We start from the raw sequence: 18,031 nt of genomic DNA, 5'->3' as shown, positions 1-18,031 counted from the left end.
TGGGCTGCCCTTTCTCACCATGAATGAATGACAAGCGTCTTCCCTACTCCTCCCCTGTCCCACTCCAGTGGGGCCACCCCCAGTCCTCTGTCCTGCCCTCGTCCAGTCTAGAGGGCAGCTGCCTCTTACTCTTCCCCCAGCTCCTCCCCTTCCAGGGCCACTGGGAAGAAAACCCCACAGAACTGGGAACGAGGTCTCTTAGGTGCTGGGACTCTGCCCAGTCACCTGCAGCTCCTCCAGCTGTAAGCTCCAGCCCAAGGCCTCTTACAAATGAGGCCACACTCGCCGGCCGCACAATTTAATCAGTGCAGATTATTTACAGAACGAAACATATGGGGGTGGACACAGACCCCCCTCCACCCCTTGGCTGGCTCCCCAGTCCCAAGAACAGAGGGGGCAGAAGCTGCTGGACCTGCACGGGGTGGGGGGAGTGGGGGGGTGAGGGGAGGAATGGGGAGCAGCCCATGAGAAGCCCCTCCTTCCAGGGGCCTTGGGATTCTGGGTGGCAGACCCCTGTGCTCAGGGCTATGGGGGAGCGGAGTAGACAGAGCCGGCTGTACAGTACCATTTCCCACAGCAGCTCGCCTCTGCTTGCTTTGGGAAAGAAAAGAGGAAGCATGTCCACCCTCAGGGTTGAGCCCAGCAGCAGGGGAGTCTTCAGGCCACAGTGGGTTCCTGCTCGCCTCTCCCACTAGTGCCCTGGGGAACAGGGAGCTGCAGGGGAGGAGCCCTCTCCAAGCCTGGTACATGGTGGGCTGTGGGCACCCACACAGGTGGGCATATTCTGACATCTAGCACCCCAGCCCGGGCACCCATCAGCCTTCTCTCTCCCCAGGAGGGCCGGGATACTGGCAGCTGAAGCCTGAGGTTGGTGGGGTTCTGAGACCCCTGAGGATGGTGGTGTGGGTGAGAGAGGGTGGCATTAGGCCCGGGGAAGGAGCCTGGATGGGTCATACAGCTTAGAGAGGGAAGGTAGACGGGGGCGGGAGGCCCAGCCAGGGAGGCAAGGCTCCTGGGGTGGAGGGGCCTTGGCAGACCTCCTTTGGTCCGTGGTAAGGCGGGCCCAGGACCCCTTCTCTAGACGGAAAAGGAGGTGTGGGCTCAAGGGGTACATGGGAGCTGGGGGTTGCTGGCCCCTTGGCTGGCCAGGGGAGGGTGTAGCGTTCTTAGGCACAAAGAGCCTGGGCTGCTGGGGTGGTTAGAGGTTGGTTGGGAAGGAACCAAAACTCCACATGGACTCATAGCCAAGGGTCACCTCCCCTTCCATTCCCTCTGACTTGGGGTGGCCCTGGGTGAGAGCTGTTCCTAAGGCAGAGAAAGACTTAGGTGGGTGGAGACCAGTCAGGCCCTACGAGCTCCAGCAGAGCTCAGGGTCTGGCCCTGGGACTCAGGCTGTGGAGGGCCCAGCTCCAGAGGAACCTCCACAGCTCACAGCTCAAGTCAGCCTCTCCCACCTGGGCCTTCTGACCCTCCCCTCTGCTGGCTGTGGCCAAGCCAGAGGTGGGTGGGGGCCTGATTCCCTGTCTGGAGCAAAACTCCATTTAGAAACCTCTCTAACCCCCTGCCCTGAGGGACTGCCCCTGGTTGGGAAAGTAGAAACCAATGCTCAGTTAGTGTGCAAAAAAAAAACAAAAACAAACCAAAAAAACAAAAAAACCTGGGCATAAATAAACAATGGGGTCAGGGCTGGCAGGGATGTTGGAGGGCCTGGGGGGCGGGGCCCACCCAGGGACTGAGGGAGCCACCGAAGGCTCTTGCTGGGTGCCCCAGGAGCAGTCTCAAACCACAGGCTCCGCCAGCCTAGCACCGTGAGGAGCAGGAGGGCGGCGGGTCAGACCCAGTCCTGCAGAGAGCGCTTGCAGTACAGGAGCATGCGGGGCGCGCCCTTGCGCTGCATCTGCACCAGCGCGTAGGTGAGGCCCAGGATGCACAGCAGCAGCAGCAGCGGCGGCACCAGCACCAGCACCATGTTCACTGTCCGAGTCACCTCCTCCATCTGCACCACCACGCGGCTGCCCCCATCCGCATCTGTCCCCTCCCCAGCACCCGGGCCGGCCTCCTGGCCTTCGTCGCCCTCCTGGCCTTCACCGCCTGCCCCAGGCTCTGCACCCCCGTCGGGGTTGAAGGGCGGACGGGCCACATCGGGCCATCGGGGTCCTGGCTCTTCGCAGCCCATGAAGTCCCGCAGGATGGACTTTGGGTAGCCGGGCTCCATTCGCAGGCGATCATTGTCGAACTTCCAGTATTTGGTGCCCTTGTAGAAGTAGGTGTAGGCTGCGGGGGCAAGCAGGCGGGAGTGGTCTCAGGGTGGGGCCATTCACCAGCCAGGGACCCTTGCAGAAGACCAAGACGTGCTGAAGGAGCCCTGGCTTTAAAACACCCTCCTTTTCACTTGCTTCCCTGAGCATTTTCAAATCTGCCCCTTCCCAACTTACAGGAAGCCAGACCGGGTTCAGAGACGGGCAGGGTTTGGGTCAAGGGCACCACTGAATACCATGCTTCCTGGCTGGGCTGACATGGACTAGGGCAGTGCACGGGGGAAGGGTCCCACAGCCTGCTGGGTTGGAGGCTGCAGCCAGGGGACCCTGTTACCGTCCCAGGACTGGTTTCACCCCACATGAGACAGTCTGGCTCAAGGCCACACAGCCAGCCTGCAGTGGACCTGGAGCAGAGCCCAACACTGCCTTGGCCCAGCTCTCTGGCCTTGGGCATCTTGCCACGTCCCATCAGCCCCAGGAAGGGCCAGGTTTGAATCATGTGGTGAGTCTGTGCTCTGCTGAGCACAGCAAGATCAGAGCGGCTGCAGAGCGATGCCATCACACACAGCAGTGTGAACTGCCCAAGCAATGGCAAAGCCCGCAGGGTCTCCCCTACGCCTTCGAGCCTGGAACCTAAGATTCGGGGCTATGGCCTTTCTTAAGCTCACCAGAGACCACGCTGGAGAAATAAAAGCCCCAGCTCCCTGTCACTTGGTTATAATGACAGAGATCAGGCTTCCCTTCCAGGTGGGTAGGTGGGCACCCTGGGAGGATGCTCATCCCATCGCTCTCAGCTGAGCTCAGGCTTGAGGCTCCCTGCAGGCTGCCCGGGGGGGCAGGGAAGCTCTGAGCACCAGCTCTAGACACCGGCGGGCCTGGGTGGGACTCCTGACTCCACAACTTCCTGGATGTGGGATCTGGGACCCTTTACTCAAGCTCCGTGGTTTAGTATGACTGTCTGTAAACCAGAAAGGTGACGATGAAGGGAGGACCAGGAGGGTCATGCTCTAGAAGTTCCCAGAAGCCCAGGGCCTCACACAGCTGTGTGTCCCCCACAATGTCCAATGGCCTGGGGCAAGCCCTGTCCCCAGTGTGTGGAGGGGGATGGTGAGTGCTGGGCAGACTGGAGAGTGCTGGCTTTGGTACCTGCATCGTTGCTCAGGAAGGCCCCTCTGGGGGAGACGGGGATCCCCTGCCAGACACTGATGGGCTTGGGGTAGCCAGGGTCTCCACGCTGTGTCTCCTCATTGAAGCGCCAGTACCTGTGACCAGAAGCACCAGGCTGTGGGCCTGCTTAGGCCTGGAGTCTGTTCCCCATGGGTAGTGGGTTCTCTGGGTAGCCTGGGAGGAGGGGGCCCAGTTGGGCCTTTACCCTTTAGGGGAGGGCACTCACCTGTCCGCTTGGAAGAAGAAGGTATGCCCCGTGGGCTCCCACCAGATGGCTGTGTCGATGCGGTCGTAGGGGATGCCCAGGCCATAGCTGGTCAGCGGCTGTGGGTAGCCGGGCTCCAGGTTCGCTTCTCGGAAGAGCCAGTAGCGGTCACCTGTGGGAGGAGTGGGAGGCAGGTGAGAAAGGAGCTGAGGGCTGAGGGGGGTGAGCGGGGAGGGGACACAGGAATGTTATTCTGGGCCCATAAATCCATTCACATTCACTGCCAAACTCATTACACACACACACAACCACACTCACACCCTTGCACACAGGGCAGGCACTGATACCCATGACAACACACAATGCAGCTGACCCTTGTGTCACCCACTCTATACTCTTGCACAACTGTGACACACTCGTTTACATATACACGTCACCTGCTCACACCTGTACACACAACATACAGTCATATTATACATGGGTCTGCGTTCCCATGTGAACATTCACCCCTCAACCGTTCTTGTAGAGAGGAAAGCTGGGGAGTCCTGCCTGGCTTCTGAGTCTGGGGGCTGTTCCCTGGGGTACCCCAGCACATGGCCCAGGGCTCCCCACTTTTGGTTTGGGCCAACCCTGTCCTAGGGGAGCTCTGCCTCATTGAAGCTCAGGCCAGGTGCCTGGGGACCCAGCTGACCGGGGGTGCTGCCCCGATGGGTGCAGTGCCCCTTTGCTCTCCTCCTCAGGCCCAGCTGGGTCAGAGGCAGGGGCCGGAAGACTGCTCATCCCCTCCCACCGACCCCAGCTCACCTTTGAAAAAGACAAAGCGCCCGTCTTGGCGCTCGTAGGCGGCACTGATGTCGCTGGGCAGACCACGCCAGAAGTGCCCAATGGGCATAGGATAGTTGTCCAGGACACGGTTATGCCGGACCCGCCAGAACCAGCGGCCCTGGGGAGGGCGTGGGTGTGAGTGGGCAGAGCATGCACGCTGCCTCGGCCTGGTGTAGGGACCACCTGGGACCACCCGTTCTTGGATGAGGGAGGGTCCAGGGGAGGCCATTGAGGTCCTGAGGGCAGCACCAGGGAGAGCGCCCTGGGCAGAAGGGGCGAATGGGCGGGGCAGACCCCTGGGCTTGCTGTATGACTCCAGGGAAGTCCCTCATCCCTCAGGCTGGTGGCTCCTCAGTCTAGAGTCTGCTGGCTTCCCAGGGGCAGCTCCGTGGAGGGGTGGGAGTGCCTGGCAGCCAGGTGGGGCAAGTCTTGGGGGGGGTTGCTCTCCTGCTCTGAGTCTGGGCCAAGGGGCTGAGGGAGGCATAGGCAGGGGCCAGACCTTGAACACGAACATCTCCCCACGCAGCATGGCCACTGTGTCAAAGTCCCCGTCGCAGATGTTGGGGCCATACTGGTCAGGCCGCTCAGTGGCTCGGGGCTGGACTGGGGGGCCTGGCCTTGGGGGCCGCTCTGGCTTCCCGCCTGGGGGTGGAGGCTGGGGGGGTCTGGGGGGCCGATGGTCTGGCCGGCCTGGCCGCCGGGGTGTCACAGTGGGGAGGGGCCGGGTAGGCTGTGGCTGACCGTCTGGGGTGCCTGCAGAGCCAGGGAAGGGGGAGCAAGAAGTAAGCCCCAGAACCCAGCCAGGACTCCAGGGTGTCCTCCTCAGAACCCTGGGGAGAACAGGGTCTCTCCAGGGCCCCTGCCTGGAAAAACACATGCCCCTTGTGAGGACCCTTCCTGTCCACTGCAGACCCCATCCCACCCTCAGGAGGACCGCCATCCTCCATAGAGCCCCCTCCTTGACCTTCCAACACGGGGCTTAGGTCACTGTGCCCCCAAGGTGGCCCCTGTCTCCATTTCCCCTTGGGGACATTCCCCTGAGGATGCCAGCCTGTTCCACTGGAGGCTCCCGGGACACAGTAGACACACACAGAGGCAAGAACACGGCTCTACCAACTCTGCCAAGTTCCCCTCTTATTACCAGGCTGCTAGTGTTTGCCTTGTGCCCAGCAAGGTGGGCACTGCCAGCCCCAGTGAGGGGCTTGGTGTGGGCACTGAGCACAGGCCCTGACCCACCAAACTGGCCCTCAGGAGACCTCACCGCTGGAGGCTTTCTTGGTTGGGGCCTGGGTCCGGGGGTGCCACCTGCCTGAGGACACTGGGAAGTGATAAACCAACAATACTTAGCAGAGAGTCCAGGACAGGACTGGGCTGGGAGTGACAGTAGGAGGAATGGGGTCCTGGAACCTTCGGTCTAAGAATATCACTGAGACTGAGGAGGACAGGGGGTCAGAGATGGGACCTGGGGCCACCTGGGGCCCCTGCAAGCTCCAGTCTGGAGCCACTGTGAGGGCTCTGGGTGTGGGACCCTGGGTGGGCCAGCTGATTTCTAGCATCATCTGAGTGATGTGGACAAGTCACTAATGCTCTCTGGGCCTCGGTTTCTCATCTACAAAATGGGACAGCAGTAGCACCTATGTCCCAGTAGGGCTGGGAGTTGAGGGCAGGCGTGCAGAGCCCACCGGCTGTGTCCGTGCTGTCCGCTCACCGTAGAGCTGCTGGATGCCCCTGAGGTCGTCTTCGGGCAGCTGGAAGTTGTCAATGTCCATCCACTGGTAGAATGGCGCCATGATGGCACTGGGGTTGCTGGAGTGCTCCAGCCCCAGCGCATGGCCCAGCTCATGCACCGCTACCAGGAAGAGGCTGTTCCCTGCAGTGAGGCCAGCAGAATGGTCAGCTCTGGTCTGGCCCAGGACCTGGCTGCCCCACACTGGGCCTGAGGTTGCCAGGGAGCCTGCCCTCGCTTCACTCTTAGAAGAGGCTGAGCTGCTCTGACTTTCTGGGCCTCCAACTTCCCCATCTGAGAAATGGGTACAACGATCCCATCTCTTCACTGCCATCCCTTGAAGATGGACAACAGCTTGAGACCAAGTGTCAGTGCTCCAGAGAACCACGCAGAGGAAGCTTTCCCCTCCCGACCCTGCAATTCCAGCTCTGCCTCCGCCGCCCTCACCCTGGCCAGCTGTTCTCACCATGCATGTCCGTGCTGGAGAAGGTCCAGGGCTCATCTGCGTCGAAATGGGTGTCCCCACCCATACCAGGGCCGGGGAAATAGGCGTGGGCCAGAAAGCCGCCTGTGCCATCAAAGGGTGAGCTGTCGCCATGGAAACCGGAGGCAAAGAGGACCATGATGTCAGCCTCCTTCTGCCGCCGCAGCCTGATGTCCTGGTAGGGCACCTCCTGGAAGACCAGGGGCGTCGCCTGCTCCCACACGCGGAAGGCCCTGCGCACCGCCTCCAGCGAGTGGTACCAGCCCAGCTTCTCTGTGTAGTTCTGGATGCTGCAGGTGGGCGAGGAGACACGCCAGTGAACCCAGGGCCTGGGGCTACTGTCCACTGCTGGCACCCACTGGGTTGGAGGCCAGGACTCGTGGTTGGAAGCCGGGAACTATAGGTTCTGAATGCTGGGCTCCAGGGTCAGGCTGACCTGAGTTCAAGGCTGGGCTCTAACATTATCTGTGTGACTTTGGGCAAGTGAGTTAGCTCTCTGAATCTGAGTTTTTTCATTTGTAAAACGGGTAAAGGTTAGTGCTTTCATCGTGGTGTCCCTGTGAGGATAATGTGAATGAACTCATTAGATCAGAGTTAGTGTCTGTGCTGGACAGATCGCCAGTAAAGCTGGTTGGACCATGAATTCACTCTGGGGGCCTGGGGTTTAAGAGGCCGTGGGAGCTACTCTTCCTCGGGAGATGGAGCACTGGTGGGGCCATCGCTGGACAGACACAGGAAGAGGAGCCCTTGGGGACCACCGCATGCTAAAGGCTCACAGGAGGTTCTTGCTTAAGGACTCAGCATGAAGGAGGAGGGTGCCTGAGGGTTTTTATAGGTGACTTACTGCCCACCCACCTGACAGGTGCCTGGATTCCGGTCCCCCTGCCCTCCCCCATACTCAGGTGCCTGACACCCCATGTCCTGTACTGTGGAGGCCCCCAGTTTGTACCGGTGCAGGAATCCATCTGGGCCAGTGAGGCCAACCCAGGCAGCTGGCGGGTGGGGGGGAGGGAGAGCGGAAGCAGCTCCAAGAGTCCTGACCTTCTCAGGAGGAAGACGGCCTCGGGTGTGCAGCCGCAGTCAGTGTGGGACCTAGAGTGGGTTTGGACTGTCTATATACTGGACACCCTGGGGGGGCTGCTGGGAAAGGAAACCGTCCAGATGAGTCCACTGGGAAGCCTGAAGCCTCAGACCAGGTGATGCTCCAGGAGGGACACCACTCTGGGAAACCGGGGTCCCTACCTGAAGGTCAGGTGGGGGTTGTTCCACTTCCTGCCGGTGAGGGCATAGCGCTTCCGCCTCCGCAGATTGGCTTTCACACGCGCCCCAAACTGATCTGGCACTCCACAGCGGGGCCGCTTCATCCACCTGGCTCATGGGCATGGATGGGTGAGCACAGAGCCTCCCCCAGACAGTCCACCTCCTTCCACCCTCCTCCCTCTGGCCTTCAGCTGCCTCTTAGGGTGTGGTGGGAGACTAGCGAACCTTCAATTTCCTCACCAGGAAAATGGGTACAATGATCTCGTACTGGAAGACTGGATGCCCAGTGGTAGCTCTGCAAAGGTGATCCCCTTCTCATCAGAATCACCCAGGGATGGGACAGTTACTCCTGAGGCCTCCTGACCTGGATACGTTATGCTCTTTGCATGCTCATCAGGATGTGGCTTTGGATCATATCCCCTCTGTCAGTCCCATCGGGGCATGTGCACTGTGTCCCACCATTCCCATTCCTGTGGCAGACATCACCAATCAATCCTACGCTCCTTGTGGCCAAGCTGGGATTCGGGCTCAGGTGCTTTCTCAACACAAGGTTTTAGGCAGCCACTCCCACCCAATCAGACTACAGCATGGAAGATCAAACCATTTGTCATCTCTTATCTAGACCAGTCTTTTCTGGTAGCTCCACATGCCAAGACCTCATAAGAGTAGGCCAGAAGGAGGGCAGGTACCAGAGGGGTCTGGGAAGGGCCTGACAGAGGGACTCACGCCTTGGTCTCTTCGTCGAGCACGCCGGTGACAGGGATCCCGTAGAAGCGCTGCATTTCAGAGAGGGCTGAGGCCAGGATCTGGGCCGAGCGCATGGTGGACATGTGGCGGCTGGGCTGAGGCAGGTAGCCATAGAGTCGTAGCCAGTTCTGCAAAGGAGAGACTACAACAGTCAGCAGGTCCTGGCATGGCTGGCTCCCGATACATACAGCCTGCGTCAGCCTACTACCCACCACATCACCCCAGCTGCCACCACCTTCCTGCTTTCACCTCCTGCAAACTGTTTTCACATAAGAGCCAGAGCAAATGGCCTTTACAAGTCAGGTGTCTGGTTCATGAGGTGTCTTCTCATCTCGGAGGAAAAGCCAATTTTTACAGAAGCTACCAGGCTCTAGATACCTGACCCCACCTCAGCTCTCAGACCACACTCTTCCCATGCACCCAGCCAGGCACTTTCCTGTCTCAGGCCCTTTGCACATGCTGCTTTCACAGACATGTGCATAGCTCACTCCCCCAACCCCCATGTTCTTCAAGTCTCTGCTTTAGCTTCATCTTACTGGAGGGTGTTCTCTGATAACACTAAAAAAAGACCCCCACCTGCTGTGCCCTGAACCCCCTCTCCTTACTTGTACTTGTCACCATCTGACATACCATATATTTCACTTAGGTGTTTATCATTTGTCTCCCTGCTATGGTGAGAAAGGGGACTCTGACCTGCCCACCTTATGGCCCCAAGGCCTTGAGAGCATGATGACTACTATGGGAGGCTGTTGGCACAGAGGCCAGGGACTTTTTGTGGGCCTTGGCCACATGGAAATGTGTCCTTTGCACCTTCCTGGCTCACCTTGGGTCTCTGGGTGCCCCCAGAGTAAGGGCTATGCATCAAGGGCCCACAGGCAGGATGGTGACAGAACATGGTGGCTACTCTGGGCTGACAGCCATGTGTCAGCTGGCCAGGGCCACGCCCACATCTGTCTGCCACCAGTGTCACAGCCAACCTCAGATACTTGCTCCCTCAGTGCCACCCGTCACCCCAGCCCTAGCACCCGGCCACACCCCCTGGCTCAGCAGCACCCAGACTGCCGCTGGAGGGAGCACCGCTGAGCCCAAGAGGGCAGCGCAGAGACATGGTGGCAGAGCTGCGAGGCCTCTCAGGGCCCAGAAAACAGCCACAGAACAGGGAGGCAGAGCCACGGGGATGAGAAACAACCATGGCTCTGGGGACAGAAAGAGCTGGGGTCACATCCAGCCAAGCCAGTTCTGAGGTGTGGCTGTTATACTAGGACCCGCCTCACATCTAGGGTTTCTGTGAGGACTACATGGGGACGTCCACACTAGTGCTCCCATTGCGCTGGGGAGGGGAATGTGCTCAATGAATGTGTCATTAATGACAGAGGTGGGGGGGTGGCTGTCTGGCTGTCCCTGGAGCGGCAGACTTTTGCCTCTGCCAACAGGGCTGAAGGCTCAAGGCTCCAACAGGGCCTGAGGGCTGTGCAGCCTCAGGTGAAGGCAGGTGGCCTCCCCTGCCAGCCCAACTCAGCCATGTGCCCAGGCCAGACACCGGCACTGTCATGGGCACCTTCCCACAGCTCCTGCTCTTTCCAAGCACGAGAAACCTTTCCTGAAGTCCCGTGTGTGTGTGTGTGTGTGTGTGTGTGTGTGTGTGTGTAAGGGGGGATGCCCACCACCCTTCATGGACAGTTTTCCTGAAGAAGCTTGGAGAGATCTAGAAGGCGAGGCCACGACTCTCGGCCAGCAGCAGCAGGGAAAGGGATCCAAAGGGAGGTGGGGCTGCTTGCTGACACTGGAGGGCACCTGACGTTGCTTATTTGCATGAGGTAAAAATATCTCAGGGAGCTCAATCACAGGCCACCAAGGGGCTGATTAGCAGTGTCTGCAGAGTGACAGGGGAGGGCAAGGAGGGGGAGGCTCCCGCTGATGCCCTGGAGAGGAAAGAGCGGGGGGGAGGGAGCTGGGCCTGTCCGCAGGGAAGAGCTCCAACGCCCAGCAGAGGGCATGGGGTGCGTGGGGGGCCCTTTAATTCTAGGGGCAGTTCAGGGGCTGATGGGAAGGTCCCAAGGGTGGCTATGGACCCTCCTTCACCCAGATCTCTTGGAAGCCAAGAGCTTCCATCTCAGTATCAGCCAAGCCTCAAACCCTCAGCCTCCTGGTGACAAATGCCTCCAGGCCACTGCCAGGGTGAGAAGCAGCACCACAGATGGGTGGCATGGGTGGGGTAAGCAGAAACACAGTTTTGGCCCAGAGCAGCTGAACCTCTGAATGACCAACAGGCACTTGGGGCTGACCACCCGGTACCAATCCATCTACACCACCCATATAGGGCTCTGGGCTTTTCCTGCCCCAGAGCCCGGGAGGGATATTCTTGAGTCCTACTGCTGTGCTCAGTGTGACAAGCCCAGGAGGTGAGGATGTGGAGGGAAAAGACAGCATGGGACAGGGGTGCACAGGGAGGCCGCTTGCACCCTAGGCCCCAGCTCCCTGCACGGCTCTGCTGCCATGGACAAAAGTGGGGAGCGATTTAAAAGGTCATGACTGACCTCTTAGTGCCAAAGTGGGAGAGGGGCTGTGTTCACGCTCCTGCTACTCCCACTGGTGACTGACTGTAAAGACTGTCCCTTATACAACGTGCCTCCTTTTCCTCCCCTCACCTGCTCTCACAGCTGGAGTGCCAAGCAGATGAAGCTTTGTTTCTCAGGTGAGGAAACTGAGGCTTGGGGAAGTCAGTAAGCAGCAGAATAGGGGGACCTCCTCCACGAGGGTCACTGTCCATTGGGAGGCAGGGAAGGTTCTGAAGAGAGCTCTGGAGCCACAAGGGCCCCTCCTACCTGCAGCCCACCCTGGTTCTTTCAGCCATTTCTTTGCATAGATGCTTCAGGTGAGTGGCTGTCCCCAGGCAAGGAGATATGGGGCTATCAGGAGTTGGAGGGGGAATCCCTGGCCCCCTGCCCTAGGAGAGGCCATAAATGCAGCAGCTGAGGGCTGAGAATCTGCTGTGGGCTGGCCATCCACTCACCATCCCATTTAATGTTCACAAAAACGCCATTCCTGTTACACAGACAGTGAGGTTCAGAGAGGTGGCCCACTCAAGGTTGCACAGCTGACTTGGCTAGAACTAGAGCCCAGGAGCAGTACTACTGGACCTGGCTGTTTGTAAAATAGCACCAGCTCCTCTTGGCCTGAGGCTGGGGACACCGGGCTCAGGTCCTTCTCAGGAACAGTGCCCAGCACAGCACTGGGAGAAGGTGTCTCATGCTCCCCACGTTCCACATCTCTGGCTGGGTCTGGGCGCTGGGCCATGTCAGCAGGGCTGCCCCCCAAGGACTGCTGAGACAATGCCAAGGCAGGTCCGCAGGGGGTGTGTGTCTGGAAAGGAGCTTCCAGATGGATCAATACTGTGCATTAAGCACAGCCGTGGGGGCAGGGGGCGCGGGCTGCTGCTATCACCACAGCCAGCTCTCAGCCAGCTCCTCCCATCGGCCTTGTCAGAACCTGTGCGATAAGGACAATCTCTGCAGGGCTCTGCTTTGCTTCTGTCACCCATGGCTTCTGTGCAGTCTGAGCAGACTCTGGCAGAGCTGCCCAGACAGGCACAAAGGGCGTCTTGTCAGGCCTGCTGGTGACGAACAGACCTTTCAGGGCACTGTGAGGTCCTCGCTGTGCCCATCTCAGCACCCGGGGTCTCGGTCTCAGGGCTCTTGGGAACAAACCAAGGCCATGTGGGGGGACAGAATGGGTGCTCAAGGGATGATAAGCCTGGGGGAGTCACAGACCCTCCAGTCTCAGGCTGGAAGGGACCTCAAGGCCATCAAGCCCAGCTACTTCACTGAAGCCTCCACGGACCACAACTGGGCCAGGGACCCATCAGGCCTACACCCCTGAAAGGTGGGGGGCTCACTGCCACCAAGGTAGCCCATTTTGTCTCCTTGGTCCCCACTGCTTGTCCACAGAAGCCGGCCTCCGAGTAACAGAAAAGGACAAGCACAACCTCTCCGAGCCCCTGCCCCACCTCAGCAAAATGGGGTCCGAGTTTTCACTCCCCTGCCCGAGTGAGCCGCATAAATCTTGGGGGGATATTGAAGATGCCAATTATCTTAGTCCATTCAGGCTGCTATAGCAAAAATACCATAAGCTGGGCAGCTTATAACATTTATTTCTCACAGTTCTGGAGGCTGGAGGTCCAAGGTCAGGGTGCCAGGGAGGTCAGGTTCTGGTGAAGGCGCCCTTCCTGGCTGCAAACTGCCAACTTCTCACTGTCCTCACACGGTAGGAAGGCAAGGAGCTTTCTTGGGCAGGTTTTATAAGAGCACTAATCTTACTCATGACGGTTCTGTACTCACCACCTCATCGCCTCCCAAAGGCCCTAATATCATCACCTTGGAAGTTATGTTTCAACATATGAATTTGGGGGGGGGACACACAAACATTCAGTCTATAGCACCAACTTTAATCTGCGCTGGGGAGGCTCCCCACAGTGACCACCACAGCTGGCCTCACACAGAAGTCAACCTCCCAGCTGGGCAGAGGTGACGATGGCAGAGAACATCTGGATCAGCAACGAGAGGGGGATGGAGGGGGCAGCCAGAACCCAGCAATTAGCAGGGAGGGGCTTTTCCATTCTTGGCAGCATTGCCCTTCTTAGTTGGCATCAGAGAACATGGGCAGTGGGTGCTGGGGTTTAGAGAGAGGCTTCTATGGGGGGTGGGGGTCTGGGTGTGTTTCTCTGTTGTTGCCTCTCCACCCTCCTTGGGTGGGGCAAAGTGAGGTGTTTGTCCAAAGGTTGGAATGTGCAGGTTGGACAGATAAACTATTCAAACAAGAAGTGCACACTGCAAGGAGGAGGCTGCCTAAGGGGACCCCGGGAGCAGCCCAAACGCAGGGACCTGGCAGAGGGCTGGTAATGAGGGGCGCGGCACAATCAGATCCTAGTCCCTGGCTGCATCCATCAGCCCAGTTCTCTGGGGGTTCACAGACAATGAAGAGGTGGTTTGTTAGTAAAAAGAGAACAGACTAAAAAGCAGGGATGGATAGAAGAGAAGATTCAGCTTCTGTAGGTTGCCAAAGACAATGGTCTTACATTTTTCCTCAAGGGTGGGCATGGGGCCTCTGGAGTTTCTGCTCCATATTTAAGAAAAGGTATTAATAAGAGTGCAGGTGCAGGGGCCCTGGGGAGGGTGTGGCCAGCGGAGATTGGAGCGCAGGAAGCCTGGGGCTATGGCTCCCCAGTCATATCTGAAGGTCAAAATCAGAACTCAAGCTGACTGCCCACTCCTCCTTTTGCTCATCCTGAGCAGCCAGCAGGTAGGTATGTGGGAGTCTGTTCAGGGAAGGTGAGTGTGTCCATGCTTTAGGGGCAGCTGCATTAGACCTGTGAACTCTGGCAGCCTGAGTCACTTGTATGGGGCGGGCTGAGGGCCTGAGGTTATGCTTGGGGAGGAAGGGGGTTTGGGTGGGGGTGGGAAAAGAGACCATAGCTTTTCTGGTGAAAACCAAAGGCACTTAAGCAGGCTAGGTGCTGTAGCCAGCAGGGCAGGACAGATCTGAAGGGGGGCCCGGACTCTCAGGTGCGGGAGGCCAGGAGCTCCAGCTCGCACCTCAGTCAGGTGAGGCCTGCATTTATGCAGGGAAGTGGAGCTCCAGCCCAGAAACGCTGGAGACTGGGAACTGACATCCAAGGGAGAAAGTGGGACAGGGCAGAGTAACTCGGCAGTGGCTTCTTCAAGAAAGACAGCCTTCTTCAGGCAGGGCTTGGCAGGTTGCAGGTGTCTGCCAGCTCCTAGCACAGGCCAGCCTCCCTGATTCCTGTCTAGTGAAACTCCTGTGGTTTCTGCCCTGGGAGGGAGAGGGGCTGGCTTTGGCTCAGTTACCAGGATGCTCAGAGAAGGCCCCAGCCATGACCTGACCTGAAGTCTGGAGCTGTAAAGATTCTGGGGCGAGGACCAGAGCCTTCTCCAAGGGAGGGAGGCTCTGGACACAGGGTGCAAGCCAGGCCCAGGAGTCTGAGGCTGGTCCTTGGAGAGCGTGGACCTGGGGACAACTGTCCCACAGCCTCCTGGCAAATGTGCTGGCTGCTGAAGCCATTCGACTCTGGGCCTTAGGTCTGGCCAGACTTGACGAAACTGCAAAGAACAGCCTGTACCCCAAAGCCAATTCTAAGAGCAGGGACAACCCACTTGTGTCTAGCCATCCATAGTCCCCTAAGCCTTCAACAGTCTCTTCCAGCCCAACCCAAATTCCCCCCCAGGAGAGAGGCTGCAGGTCACTCTCAGAATCTCTAGCTACTGCTCCCAAAGGCTTAGAGCCATGTCTGTGACCCCACTCAGGCCCTGGGAGAGGAGGGAGTGATGGAGGAGCAGAAGCAAAGGAAAGAGAATGAAGCCCTGCAGATCACAGGTCCCCACGCTGCAGATCCTGGCCATCTAAGATGACAATTCATAATGCATGGCCACCAAATTCCAGCTCGCTCCATAATTACTTCCTGTGCAGAGATGCCATTCCTAAGTAGATTAAAAACGGCTCAAGGATGGGTCTGTGACTTGCAATTCTTTGGTACTCCACTCCAGAGAGTGGCAGGTGGGTCCAAGCACTCCTCACTGGGCACCTGGAACACAGGCTGAGGGGCAATTCCCACCAGCAGGAGCCCCTTGCTTGCCTGTCTGTATGAATGAGGGGGTGGCAGCTGGACTGGGCATGGGCTGGGCTCCCACTCCACCTCCTGCCAGGACCTGGCTCCCAGCAGCTTTCCCTGGCCTGGCCAAGGAGGGAGGGAAGAGCAGGTGGGGAACTGGCTGAGAGGTGTAACTTGAGCTGGGAGGAATTCCCTGCCCTTCCTCCACGCTTTTATTAAAGCAGGGCGGGGAAGGGCAGGCTTCCATCGGAAAAATCTCCCAGGCAGCAGGGAGAGGTGGGGAAGCCGCTGGGGGCTGGGAGAGAGCACCGGCCCAACTGCAAATAGAACCGGCGCTCAGGCCGCAGCCCGGCGGCGGAAGGCTCCGGGCAGGGCCAAGGGCGCCGAGGCGCGAGCCTGCCTGGCCGGCGCAGAGGCGGTCTCCTCCCCCACTTTCCTTTCCTGGTCCCGGCAAGGAGCCGGGTCTTAGAAGTCGGGGAAAAAGTGGACCCGCTTTTACTTTGGGGCAGCGGAGCTGGCGCCCTCACTATCGCAGCTCGGAAGGACGGCGCTGGGCGACTCCATGGAGCCGCGGGCACTAGTAGACCCAGCTCTGCGCCAGGAGGCCGCGCCTGATCGCCCACGGGACCGACCCAGAGAGGGGGTCCCGTGGGGACCTCGGCAGGCTCCGGTGAAAGGACCTTCGGAGCCCCGTCCTCTGCGTCACGGGCCTCGGCGCAGAAACTCTGGTGCGTAGGAAACGCCAGGGGGACTGGGTCTCCCTCTCTCTCTGGGACCCAACCTGGCCGTGGCGCGGCTTCCGTCCAAGAGCCCAAGAAAGTCGCCAAAGCACCAAAGCGACCGAGGCTGCGGTCTCGGAGGTTCGCATCCCTTCCCCCATCCCCGCCCGCCGCGCGTGGCTCCGTGTCACCCGGACCAGACGCTTCCCAGGCGCGAGCGCCGCCGGCTCACCCGTGGCCCCCAGGGCAGCCTCCACCCCGCTCGCAAAGAACGTCACCGCGCCCGTAGGGCTCTCGAGGAATCCGCCGCCGGGGGGAGGGAAGGAGGGGAGCCAGGGCTGGGGGCGTCAGAAGCCGCTCCCAGGGGGCTGGGGCGGGTCAGTGCCCAGGGCAGGGCTGTAGGGGTAGAGAGTGGGCGCGCGCCCTCCGCCCTCCGGGGTTTGGGAAGAGGTGCCGCAAAGGGAGAGCTGGGGAGGGGCAGCTTGCCTGGCCCCTTTCCTCCGCCCGCCCCCTCCCCTAGGACGGAGGGCTCGTCTAGTCTCGTCGCCCCCTACCTCCAGCTGCGGGTGTGGCTCCTTTCCTGCCCCCCAGTCTCCCAGCCCGCGCGGCAAAGGCTCGCGAAAGGGTCCTTACCTCGGCGTTGACTTCGGCGTCCTCTGCAGCGGCGCCGCGGCCCAGGCAGCCCAGAAGCAGCAGGAAGAGCGGCAGCAGATGCGGCCGCGCCGCCGCCTCCCGGCCGCCGAGGGGGCTGCCGGCCCGGGGCGGCCGCCCGGGCGCGCTCCGCTCGCCTCCCATGCTCTCGGCGCCCCGCGCGGCCCGGAGCGCTGCACGCGGAGCTCGCCCGCCCGCCCGAGCCGAGTCCCTTCACGCGCCTCGGAAACTTGCCACGCTCCCTGGCTCCCCGCCCGGCGGGCGCGCGGCAGAACCTCCCGGTTCCGGTCCCGGTCCCGGTCCCGGTCCCCGCGGCAAATTCCCACGCCCGAGGAGAAGCGGGCAGGGCAGATCCGGGCACGCGGAGCCGGCCCACGGGAGAGAGGGCCGGCCGGAGCCGCCTGCCTCCGGGTCCTGCAGCCTGGGCGCCCGGGGCCCGGCTCCCGAGAGCAATTGCAACTCCTGAGCCTCTTTGTCTGGCTCAGCGCTCCGGCCGCCCGGTCCCGCGGCGCCCCCTGCGCGCCCAGCTCCCTCTGTCCATGCCCGGGGCCGGGCGCTGCCCAGAGCGCGCGCCTCCCGCCCGGGCACTCCGCTCGCCCCGCGCCCGATCGGGCCCGGGTCGCCGCGCGGTCCCCGGAGGAGGCGCAGGGAGCGGGTCGGAGCGAGTGAGCGGCCAGGAGCCGGCGCCCGACGTCCCCGGCGACTCCGGCGCAGCCCCGGCGCTCCCAGCCCTCCGCCCCGCGCCGCGGTCGCCTCCGCTCTTAAAGGGCCAGCGCTCTCCGTGCGCGGCCGCGGGGCGGGGGCGGGGGCGGGGGGCGGGGGGCGGGGGGCGGTGTCTTAGGCGGAGGCTTCTTGGTAGCAGGTGCAGGCGGTGCAGCTGGGCCGGCGGCCGGTTCACTCTTTCCAGACATCGGGAATCCTCTGTGCCCCCCTCCGTCACTCCTAGCCTGGCTTTTGTTGAATGGGGGGATCCCTGAAGTGACACCTCCCGTCTCCCCTCCTCCCGCGAAGGAGTGGGGGGAAATGAAGATCCCTCTTTCTCTTGGTGGGGATACTGAGAGCACGGGTGGGCAGGAAGGAGGGCTGGGGGAGGAAGGGCCCCAGTGTTTTAGGCTTAAATAAACAAAAAAGATAAACAAAATCTAGAGGTTTGTTATTTTCTCAGAAGCCCTCCCAGTCTTTGGGCCTTCAGGTGGCTCCCCTCAGTTGCAAAGGGAGGGCTTGGGTAGGTAGTGGATGCCAGCAGTGTGACCAGGGCGGGTTTGGGGGCACAGGTGGCAGTTCTGCCTCCCCTCTTACCTGGGCAGGTGGGCGAGTTACTTAACTTGTCCCGAGTCTCCCTGCTCTTATCTGGAACGCGGCCT

The 18,031-nt window shown here is 60.5% G+C and overlaps 1 protein-coding gene across 1 annotated transcript; it reads right to left on the bottom strand.

Moving 5' to 3' along the window:
- Window positions 1-283: 283 nt before the first annotated feature.
- On the bottom strand, window positions 284-17,376 carry MMP15 (matrix metallopeptidase 15). Its single transcript, XM_081118530.1, has 10 exons — window positions 16,650-17,376; window positions 8,652-8,800; window positions 7,908-8,033; window positions 6,648-6,955; window positions 6,164-6,325; window positions 4,955-5,208; window positions 4,435-4,573; window positions 3,652-3,802; window positions 3,405-3,520; window positions 284-2,274 (listed from the first exon to the last, which is right to left on the bottom strand). The coding sequence occupies exons 1-10, from the start codon at window positions 16,809-16,811 to the stop codon at window positions 1,832-1,834; spliced, it is 2,010 nt and encodes a 669-aa protein (XP_080974656.1). The 5' UTR covers window positions 16,812-17,376; the 3' UTR covers window positions 284-1,831.
- Window positions 17,377-18,031: the final 655 nt, after the last annotated feature.

Source organism: Miniopterus schreibersii (assembly GCF_964146895.1).
Source record: "Miniopterus schreibersii genome assembly, chromosome: 18".
NCBI classification, from domain to species: Eukaryota; Metazoa; Chordata; class Mammalia; order Chiroptera; family Miniopteridae; genus Miniopterus; species Miniopterus schreibersii.
Note: the sequence above shows the minus strand (reverse complement) of the source record. Positions and strands in the feature narration are given on the sequence as shown.

Coding starts and splice junctions, on each gene's coding strand:
- MMP15 (XM_081118530.1), bottom strand. CDS start 16,811: ATGGGAGGCGAGCGGAGCGCGCCCGGGCGGCCGCCCCGGGCCGGCAGC. Junction 8,801..16,649: donor ACGCCGAAGTCAACGCCGAG/GTAAGGACCCTT, acceptor TCTCCTTTGCAG/AACTGGCTACGACTCTATGG. Junction 6,956..7,907: donor AACCCCCACCTGACCTTCAG/GTAGGGACCCCG, acceptor GCCCACCTGCAG/CATCCAGAACTACACAGAGA.